Source organism: Atta cephalotes, assembly GCF_000143395.1.
Source record: "Atta cephalotes unplaced genomic scaffold scaffold00003, whole genome shotgun sequence".
Taxonomy (NCBI): domain Eukaryota; kingdom Metazoa; phylum Arthropoda; class Insecta; order Hymenoptera; family Formicidae; genus Atta; species Atta cephalotes.
The window spans coordinates 8593914-8605870 of NW_012130067.1; the positions used below are offsets into that span (position 1 = coordinate 8593914).

The 11957-nt window shown below is 34.7% G+C and overlaps 1 protein-coding gene across 1 annotated transcript in view; it reads left to right on the forward strand.

Annotated features, from left to right (window-relative positions):
- The window catches only part of LOC105625643 (histone acetyltransferase KAT7), a 48776-nt gene extending 37125 nt beyond the window's left edge, over positions 1-11651 (forward strand). The window contains exons 11-13 of the mRNA XM_012206964.1: positions 7004-7150; positions 8611-8717; positions 11529-11651. Coding sequence (XP_012062354.1) covers positions 7004-7150; positions 8611-8717; positions 11529-11651 — 377 coding nt within the window. The remainder of the gene's footprint in view (positions 1-7003; positions 7151-8610; positions 8718-11528) is intronic.
- Positions 11652-11957: the final 306 nt, after the last annotated feature.

The window sequence follows — 11957 nt, forward strand, 5'->3', positions numbered from 1 at the left end:
TACGTCGGTCGGTACGGTACGGTACGGTACGTACGTCGTAACGGTACGACGTACGTCGTACGTCCTACCTCCGTACCGTCCGTCCTCGTCGTCTCTCACTCTCTCTCTCTCTCTCTCTCTCTCTCTCTCTCTCTCTCTCTCTCGTTCTCTCTCTCTCTCTCTCTCTCTCTCTCTCTCTTTCTTCCCTCTCCCTTCCGCATCCAGTGTCGGTGCCATCGACTCCGCCACCGGCTGTATTTCGACTGTACAAGGCGGGCGTTAGAAACCCGCGAGATATCAAGTCGCTTTCAAATAGATCCGGTAATATTTTCTTACAGAAAAAGTTCCTCTACAAGACGAAGCTTAACCATTAAATTACAATAAAAATCCAAAATTGCTTTAAGTAAAAGTATATTTAAATTTATTTGTATACAGGATGTCTCAGAATGACTGCCACATATTTCACGTGCTGATAGACTAAACTAAGTCGAAAAGTCTTTCATCATTTTGCAATTCTTAAAATAGTTACCAAAATATTAAGTACTAAAAATCGCTGTGGTAAAAATAGTTGTCAATAAGAAAATGTAGTACTAAAAAGTTGATAAAAAATTTTTAAAAATTCTTAAAGTTCCATGAGAAGAAAATAAACAATTTTTGTCACTTGATGCTTTCCTGTAAAAATTGATGGTACTTGAGTAAAAAATTATTGACAACCAATATTCGGCGATATTTAGTAATTAATATTTTATTAACTATTGCGAAAATTGCAAAAGGCTCACAGGACTTTTCGACTCACAATCAGTTTAGTCTGCTCTCCCAACACACGAAATATTTGGGCATTTTAGAACACTCTGTATAAATGATTTTGTTAAAAAAATTTTAGCATATCTAAGTTCATTTGAATATTTCTTCGTTATTTTGATTTATTTTTTATCTCTCTATGGTATTATTCTCACAATATTCATTATTCCCTACTTTTCATTGTTATTGAATTATTTTCAATATTCGTCAATTGATTAATGAATCACAGTTTTGATATTAATAATTCTACATTCTTATGTGTAAATATTATGTCTACAATATTTTTTTAAAAAATGTCACATTTTTACACGGTCCCTAATTTCATAAATCGTATCATAAATCGTAATCGATTGATTGCATTTGATTTAGACACTTACACTCTAAAGCTTCGTTCTTATGGAAGAAAGATGAAGCTCGTGAACGTTCAAATCGAACCAATGTCTATGATCAGAGTAATATCGATATACCGCTTCCTCGATATTACGGACACTGTCAGTGTTTTTGATAACGGAGCCGATGTATAGTGATGGTGATAGTGACTGTAGCATTAGGTCCACCATCGATCACCACTACTACTGCCGAGAGCGAAGTAGGCTGTGTGTTTGTGTGTGCGTGGAAAGTGCGACGCCCGGCGTCTCGCCGCATCGATCGACTCCCACCGTACCACTACCGATATCGACGTCGCGTATATGCGTGCAGACATGCATACAAGTTTACGCGTACACCCGTACTTCTTGTTTCACGCACGCTGCGCGTCCTTCTCTTCTGGGCAACCGCTCCTCCGCACACCTTGATCTCTATAGTACAGGCTCCCTGTACCTGCCCTATACCACCACCATCACCGCCGCCGCCGCCACCACCGTCACCAACGCCATCGCCGCCTCCGCCGCCATCGCCACCGCCACTATCACCACCACCACTGCACTCTTCGCCCTTCTCTTGTCGCCGTCGATTCGTCTCCCCCGCTCAACGCAGGGCGCCTGAAGGGCTCGGAATCGTATGACCTCTCATGACCTCGCTCCACTATCCCTACGTAGGATTGGCAGGGTCACCGACGCCCTTTCCCCTACACCTAGGGACGAAGGGTATACGCCAGTCATACGGCAGGGGAGGGCAACGAAAGGGTGAGAAGGGAGGGAGGGAATTGGTGAGGGGTTACTGCGGCGGTAACACTGCTGCGACTGGGCAGGGTCGGCGTGGCGTGCAGTATCTCTCGCCTTCGTCAAAGAGGAAAAGGCGGATACGCACCATCTCGTTGCGATATTATCCTCCCATTGACGCGATATTTCGTTTTTGTCTCAAGGTTGCCACAATCCCTCTCGAAGACTGATCGTTCTTTGGTCCAGAGAAAGAAATGACAATATAGAGAGGAAAGAAAGGATTAAACAATCTAAGATGCGAAATGAATGTATCTTGTCTAATCGAAGTAATCACTTTCGCTTTTCATATTAAAATTAAAAGTAGATTACAGCAGAACAGCTAATGCAGCAGAAATATCTAAAAGAGAAAAATTACTACATTTATCGAATACTTATAAATAAATAAGAAAAAAGGAAGAAGATTCTTTTTTTCTCCTTCATTATAACTTAAGATGAACAAACAGCTTCTTTTTAATTGAAACTTAATATTGATATTGATCTGTTTGGATACTTGAAAAATACGGTTAAGCTGTAAAATTCCAAACTATAATTCCGAGCTCATCGACATTTATCAAGATACTATTTTTTAGTTCCACCAACATAATTGCTTTATCCATCTTCGAGTAAAGATGCATGTAATTGTGAATCGTTCCTAAATTAAGTTGAAATCCCATTATCGTTTTGCGAAACATCATGATTCGTGCCATCGTTATCCCACTGAATGGCACGAAAGATAAATATTGCTGATGAATCGTAAATCTCCTCGTCAGTGATGCTTCGATCGTGGGGCCAACGAACTCCTCTCAACAGCATCCAATTTCATCGTTCGCGTTTTTTTTCACGATTCGCATCCTCATTCGTTCTGCGCCCTTCGTTGTGCCGACCCTGCCCGCGACTGGGACGTTCCCCCCCTCTCTTTTTCTCGTTCCCTTCTTCTCTCTCGTCACACCAATCCATCTTCCTTTCTCTCACCGCCCGATGGTCACTGTTTTCCTCTTTCTCGATTTCCATCCTCAAATTTCCTCCCCTCTTCCGATTCTCCATTCTCTCCCTATCCTTCCCTCCCCTTCTTCTCCTTCTCGCGTTCTATCCTTTTCCTACACGCTCGATCCCGAAAGTCTGCAAACTGAACGAACGCGTAATGAATGCATTCCACCCTTCCAAAGTAATCAGCAGCGAAGTGGAGAGGGAGGGTGCAGAAGAAGAGCGGGGTGAGGCCGCAGAGTGCTGTAGGCGGACGGAGGGGGTGGATAGAAGTGTCCTCTCTGCTGCCGGAGATACGCGGTCTGCGAAGGTGGAGGAGATGGAGCGGTGTGGTCATTGAACCCATCGCCGGCCGGGAACACCCTGGAACGGGCATGGAAATGTGAACGCAGAATCGGCATGTCCTGGTCCCGAATACACCGCGGGGACACGTCTCTCCCGTCTTTTGTCCATCCTTGTCTACTGGAATAAAGAGGTCTAAAGCATCTCCACGAGCAAACGAGAAGAAGCGCTGAGTGAATCTGTCCGTGCCGATATCTCAAACTCGCAAACTCGCGCGATAGATGCATATCGGTGACCTTGAAACCGTCTGCGACTGAATTAAGAAGAATTTTAAAATTCGCGGGAAAAAAATGTTCACAGTGTTTTTTTTGAACTTTCTATATAATTCAAAATCAAGGAAATTAACGAGAGAACCACGCAAAGTGTCAAATTATGATTTTAATGAAACTTTGTATAGATTAATAAATGATTATTTAAAGAATAATTAGTAACGAAAAAACCATTTTATATATAAAATGAAATCACTCCTTACTAGTGAACCGGTTTTTTACTTCTTTTGTTATCTATTTCTAAAACTACTCAAGATATCAAAAAAATATTATATACAAGTTTTATAATAAAATTGTCTTTATTTATCCACAATAATATTTTTTGAAAGTAATTTTAAACATATGAGTTTTGAAAATAATTATAAAATTGTAATTATTGTATATTATTAAGATTAGAGTCTGTCCTTTTATGTCTTCCTTGTAAAGGAAAGAAAATTTTTTCTCGCTATATATCATTAATAAATCATTAATAAGTTATCAATGATAACTTTTTCAAAAAAGTATCAATGCGCCAGCAACACTTAAGCTTGTGTCTCGCGGATTACTTTGCAAGATGCAAGTAAATTTTCATACCTCATTATACCTGGAAATACGTCTGCGATTATTGCGTCCGATGATTTCAGATTAAGAGATTCGGGACAATGAATCAAAAATGCAACCACAATCCCTCGCGATCACAAGTAATCTCTTAACACTTAATTATCTCATGCTTTGATCTATCAGCCGTGCGAAAACGATACGTTTGGAACTTTAAATAAACATCTTCCGGAGGTGGCAAAATTTATTCGGCGGAAAACGGCAGCGGGAGAGATTACTTTGCTAATGAGAGAGCTTTTGAACCTGCTGACGGTATGGGAGGTAATTTCAGGAATATGAGGATGACACTAACGTAGACGACATAACATACGCTGGATACTACCATGAATCTATCGTACACGTTCTAATCTCGCATAGGCGTATAGTGAGATCAGTTATACATAATGCAAGATGCAGCTATCAACTCGCGAAATCCATGCTAAACGTAAACGAACGAGCGAATGTGCGAGTCCATTAAATCCCGTCCCTCTCGAGATTGACTTTTACATATCCCAGCCTTGAATTCCGCGGATCAGTCTCGTCTCCTCTTGATGTTTCTCGGTGACTCATGTCATTCCAGCAAGAATCTTTGTGGAAGATAATTTTCAGATTTACGTCGCGGACATAAAATGATCAGGATTATATCAAATGGAATTCCTGCCCCGTTATAAATTTCTACTCTCTGATTTCATCCTTCGAGAAAATCGACGTTTAACTGAAACAAAGTTCAATTTTCAGTTGATTTTCGACCTTGTGCTTCGAAACGACCAAAGAAGAGGAATCCAATCAATGTTCTTCCTAAGTAAGATCCATACTTTGATCGATAAGTTCATCTTCCTATAAATTTCACCTGTTTCTGATAAGAGCATCGATGGTTAGCATTTAAATGCATGCGTTATCAATCTTCGACTCTAGGTTGCGGTAGATCTGGATCTGACATTTAAGTCACTCTCTGAAAAACGGGTTTTTAACTGGTCTCTTGGATAATTTCATTGACGTGGACGGACAGACGGATGGCGCGCAACAGACCATTTCGCCGATTCACTAGCAAGAAGCAGGCAGGCCGCGTGGCGAAGTGCCTCGAGGTGCCTTCTCTTTTTCTCTGTCTTTCTCTCTCCCTCCCTCCCCCCTTCCCCCCTCTCCTCTCCTTTTTCCCTCTCTCTCGGCTGTCTATACATTTTTCTTTGATGCCTCGTCGCAGAATACTTGGGACAAACGAGGCGGAACGGACATTCAACCAGGAGTAGACGGGCACTGCTGACCAGGGTCGCATCTATTTCTGCCGGGCCCACTGCCACTTGCCCGTTCAGTTTAAATGTATAATAGGATCTTGTTGTCCAATTATGCTTTAGAAATTTCACTTATGAAGTGCTTACTAATCTCGGCTACGAAAACTGTTGTACCTCGAAAAATATATTACCATAATATTTTTTTATTACATCAATTGAAATATAAATTGTTGAAATATCTGGAATTACAATTTTCTTAAAGTGAAGCTATTGAATATTTTAATTTTATTATTATATCTCATTTTTTTTTAAAAGATTATTAATTGATGAACGAGTTTTATTGATACCATATGATAAGTCGGCGCTGCACTAACAAATAAATAAATTTCCTTTTTTTTAAATGAATTTTTTACAATGTTGTAAGATACTCCTATTATTTATAAAGTTATAAATATATTAATTATAATTATATTAGTTATACAGATACTCCCATTAATATATTATTAAATTACTTGCCAATTTAAATTATGTATAATGATAAAGTAACTCAGACTCTACTATGTCTCTACTTAGCTTTGCGATTTTTTCTAATTTTTGCTAAGTTAAAAACTAAATTAAAAACTATTAAAAATTAAATTAAAAATTATATTCAAAAGAGAATACATTTTTGAAACATAAAATTAATAAGATATATGAGACATTTCCAAATATTTATATAAGTGCAATAAAAATTAAAAAAAAATAGTATTCCACATATACTGGATACATATGTACTTAATATAATCTAAGTATGTTTCCTCCTTTTTCGTAAAAAAAAAAAAATATAAAATGGAAAATAAAATGATATTACTTTTATAAGAAAATAAGTTTATTAACATATTGACACATAAGAATGTACAAAGTACTATTTTCTAAACAATGAACTCATCTTCTTATTTCCATGATGTTTAGCAGGTGAATTAGAATCCACGATCTGGAATAACAAAAGTGTCAAAGAAACGTTACAATCGATATGTACTTCCAATAGATCCTATTCTTGTTGGCCATATTGATTCTACCTTTTAAAGAGGTTTTTCCTCTTCGGTTATAAACAAAACCTTGTGACAAAAATATAAACTAAATACAGTAGGAGAGTGTTGTATAAACAAGTATAAACACACACACACACACACACACACACACACACACACACCCACGCACGCAGTTATAATAAATACAGAGTTATAATAAAATGAATTATGGAAATTAAGAATCACTTCGTGGATGTAGAAAATAATAATTTGCCTATGGTATATCACCATTGACATTTTGCATTTTGCTTTATTAACAATAACAGAATGAACAAACTGAGCAATAAACTGATGCAATCGAGATGGATGATTTGCATAGCTTACTAGTACTATCTTAAATTCACAATGTAATTATCTACAAACAACAAATAGAACGTTTTAAGTACACGGTTATATATGATTACTAGTATTCCAGTTTTTCAGTTTGATATTATGTGTTTCAAAATCAACAAATAATCGGCACTTAAATTGGAAATTGTAAAAATCATGTAAAAGATATTATTACGCAAGACGCGTTTTAACCGAATATCTTCACTTATATTTGTATTAAATTTAATTTGATAAATAGCATTAATATTTGAATAAACTGAACCTGTTCGCAATTCGCTGCGCAGGTTACTTGCTAACGAGAGTCGAGAAGAAAATCGGTTCACCGGAGAAGCCGCTTTCGGATCTCGGCCTGATCTCGTATCGGAGCTATTGGAAAGACGTTCTACTGCAGTATCTCTGCAATTTTGGCGGCAAGGAGATCTCCGTAAAAGGTAGGTCAGCGCGAAGTCTATCGTCACAGTTACCAGTCATCAGTTTTGACTTCCGATATTACGGAGCGGCATTTAAATATTTATACGCGGATTGAAAGTGCGTTAATACGCACCTGCTAGAAGTCCCGCTTTGAACTGCTGATTCAACGCTTGGTTTCAAAAGCGTAATTTTCTCGTGGAGAGAAAATTTACATTCGTTGCGACTCTAGCAAAAATCTTCAGCAACTTCTTGAAAATTTTGCAATCTGACGAGAGGAGACTTTGCTAACTCTCCTCATTTTTCGCTATTTAATCAAAAGTTATTCTATTTCAATATTTTGTAATAATTCAGTTTCAGTGGATATTATTGAATCTATATATTTTAGATTTAGTTCCTTGAGACAAGAGAATTGTCAGCAGAGGATTTATGCTGCATTGTTATTGATCCGGTCAAGTTTTCCCAACGTAACTGATTTTAGCGGTTGAATAATTGTATCCATGAAGGGCAGGATAAACTGTCCAGTCGCTGAAAACCGCAGCAGATTATATGTGATTTATCATTTCCGCATTTTTGCAACTTCTACCATCAAGCTCTATTAAAATTTATTATTATTTCTTTTAGCGTTAAATTAATTCAATATCCATAATTAATCGAGTGATGTAAAATGAATATAAATATATTATTTTTATTATTATTAATTTTAATTTTTGAGATACTTAGTTTAACATTATTTATTTATTTTAATCCTTGCCTCGCAGTTTTGAATAGCTTCTACATTGTTAGAAATGTTCTTAAATTTCATTAAATTTTAAGTTACACAATTTAAACTTAATTTCATGACATTACATTAAATTTAATGTATTTTTCATGAAAATTTATGAAATTTAATGTTGAACTTTTCAGAAAATTTTATTAAAAGTACATTAAATTTTATAAATTTAAAGTACACGTTCATTTAAGTAATTATTGTAACTTAATTTTCAGTTAAATCGTTCATTACTTTTAATTTCATTCACAAACTTACATTTACATGTAAAGGAAGCTCGTGGTTTTTAACAGCGTAGTTTAGAATATAAAAAATATATTTCTAACCAGTGACTTGTCGAAAACCGAGTTTGCGTAACTAAGAGACGTAATCAAAGAAAATATTTTTTTCGAAACGTGTGTGCTAAAATTTTTTTTGTGTTGATAATATCCTTCATACATAAAATATTTCCATACAGAAATATAAATAGTAATAAATTCACGATGTTTTATTCATCGTGTTTCTTTTTATTAGCCCTCGTCAATTTTATTACTGTTGCTGTATGGCGTCAAGAGGAACAAATTTCTTCTATAAGATGGATTATTATATGTCCCTTTGAGACTTTTCAACAATTTCCACTTCCAACGGAGAAAGGGGAGAGGGTCAATAAAGATCATGAACGCGCGAGAAAGAGACAAAGAAACAAACACATATGCTCGGTAATTTTTTTTTCAGACATCAGCAAGGAAATGGCCATCGACTCATATGATATTGTCAGCACTTTACAGGCCCTCGGTATGATGAAATACTGGAAGGGCAAGCATATCATTCTGAAGAAACAAGTAAGCGTCTTTGTGTTATAAGCCACCATTTTTAGTCCAACACTTTTTAGTCTTAAAAAGTGTTTAGTCTCGACGAAAAGTGTTAGATGTCTTATTTATTATTATATGATGTTTTAGCTCAAAAATTGATTTATGATCATTTGTTATGAATTATTCTTTATTTTAAGAACTCTTTAAATTACAATGCCGATAGCCAATAGGAAATACAGATAAAAGAAATTTAGATAGATGAAAAGAATATACATAAATGTCTAATATTTTTGGCTAAAGCCTGTATACATATACATAAAGTAGGGTCACTGTGGGTAATTGTGATAGAAAAATACAAAATTGAATTTAAATATTCCGTAACTTTATAATTAATTTGAAAAAATTTTTTGAAAATGTTATATAAATCTTAATATTTTATGTGTATATGTATATATATATATATATATATATATATATATATATAATATATATATATTAATTAGATAATATATCTAATTCAATAGATAATAATAAATAGATTTTAATTGAATATGAAAAATATTGTTAATATGTTTTGTCATGATTACCCAATAATATGGGATTATTTGTGACAGTGAGGAGAAATTGCAGAATGTAGAGTCATATTACAAGTAATTGTCATCAGTGTTTTATTAAAAAATGATAAACATAAACATTTCAAAAAATGTTCAAAAATATTAATTTTCTTTAAAATAATGTTATTTATTTGTTGAATACTGTTACATGAGAAATGAACTCTATTTTCAAACTGCTATCTTAAAAATAATAAATCTTATCGAATTGAAACAAAATACATTTTAAAGTTAAAAATTGATATTTAATGTATAGCTTTAATTAAAGAAATTAAGGAAAAAAAACCTAGTTGCCGATGCTACAACATTTGAAAACCTCAAAATCGTCATTTTTTGGCATTATTTTTCACAAAGTTGTGATGTGATGGCCAATTTTTACCAACGGATTTGTGTTCACAGCACGCAAAAAACATAATGAAAATGATTATTTACATTCGTGTTGTGAAATGGTGCTCCATAGTATATAATTATTGGATTTAATAAAGGTTTATTATATATAATCTGTAAATTTTAAAGAATGACAAAACAAAATACATACCCGATTAAAATGTAAAAATTGTTTAAATAAATGTTTAGATTTAGATTTTTTTATATATATGGATTATTATATTAATTTTGTTTAGAAAATTATATTAGAAAGTAAGTTTCCTTTTCAATGTCACTGTAATACAGTAAATTTATTAAAGATTGTTCATATTTTAAATTCAAGAAAGGAATATTGATATGATTTTTGTTATTAATTAAACATTTTTTAGTTTCTAAATATGACAAGAAACTTAATTAACAATGATTATTATTAAAAAATGAACTTCAATATAAGCATACAAATTTCCATAAACTAGTATAAGTTGTTGACAACGTCGTCGTATAGTATATATGTAGTTTTTACAAATCTATGAAAATTTCTTTTTTGTTTTAAGAAATTACTTTTTATGTGACTATTAAATTAAGTGACTATTAAAACATATTAGTGACGATCTTATCGACGGCATATATTTACAAGATCATGATCCTGAATGGCTTTCAGAAAATTTTAACAGCCGTCTCATTGTTCGTAAAATTATTAATTAACAAAAGAAATTGATAATATAAAATTGTGTTTGACAATATAAAAATGTTTAATTCGCTTATGTTTAGCTCATTTGCGTGGAAAGTTGGAGATCTATGTGAAATTTGGCTTTGTGTGAAAAATGTATGTGTGAATGGTGGGTTTGGTCCTCCCTGTAGGGAGGGCATCATTATCGAAAAATGAGCTTTGAGTTGAATCTTGTTTTGTGTGGTAAATTCGTACAAAGTGAGATTTCAGCTGAACCTATGTATGCTTAGTTTTTTGGTAGTGATGACCCTTACAGAGAGAATGAGCGGAACCCTCTGCGTTTACGCATATACTTGCAACACACAAAACGAAGTTTGACATGGATTTATAATTTTCCATGCGAAAAAATATATATATTACATTACTGTTTCAAAATATATCACAATATATATCAGAAAGAATAATTAATTTTGATTAATAACATTTCAATAAACAACAATCGACAGCTAAAATTTTTTGAAGATCATTCAAAATCATGAGCTTGATATATATGTCAAGGCCATAAAAATTGATGTGAGATCATCACTAATACATAGTTATATGTTCGATATTTCTGATTTACAATAAATTATTTTTAAAATAAATTATTTCTATAAATTATTTTTTTAGCTAATTTTTTAGTCTGCTATTATAGACCACTAGACTAATTACTAGTCAAAAACATCGTGTAAATCAGATGTAAATAATCAATCTCATAGGAATATTTTATTTTAATATGTTTTTCTTATCTCAAATCAAACTGAAAAGGTATAGATAATGAGGAATAATGATCTATTGTTTTGATATAACAAAACATCTCTCACTATACAAACATGATGAATATCGGAAATATGAAATGTATTTATTAACATGACGAACGATTATAATGCAACAAGGACGATTCGATTTCATGCGATCATTCGTCATTGATCTTAGGAAACGATATCTCCGATATACAAGCAGACAGTATAACTGCGAAGCTAATTATCATTCAATTAATTCGATTGTACTCATTGCTCGACGCTTCGCCATTATACATTTCCTCGACTCTCTCTCTGATTCTTGTTAATGCAATTAAAAACGTTTACGAGTTGTCGCGTTGTCCGGAACAGAAATACGGATAAAAAAAGAAATGAACCGCTGAAATAATTTCAGGATGTGATCGATGATTACAAGGAGAGGGTGAAGAGACGGGGCCCCGTCTACAAAGAGATCGATCCGGAGTGTCTGAAATGGAACCCCTTCCAGCCACCCAAGACGCCCTCCGCCTCGAACTAAGGTCTTGCCAGGAGCTTGAAAGTACGCCACCTTCTCCCCTCGTCTGTCTTCTCTCTTCTTGGTGCGACGGTCGATTCTCGCATTCCTTCTCGTCGTCGTCATCATCGTCGTCATCGTCGTCTTCATCTACATTTCCGACCTTCTCATCGGCTCACGCAGCGCGTGGAAGCCATAAGCCACCACCGACAGATTTCACGCCCGTAACGTAATGACGAGAGAGCCGTGAAAATCCTTCTAGGAATTCCTCCGGCGTCCTGAAGCACGCGGGAGACGACGGTGAGTATCTCATTCTATTGGCAATATCGT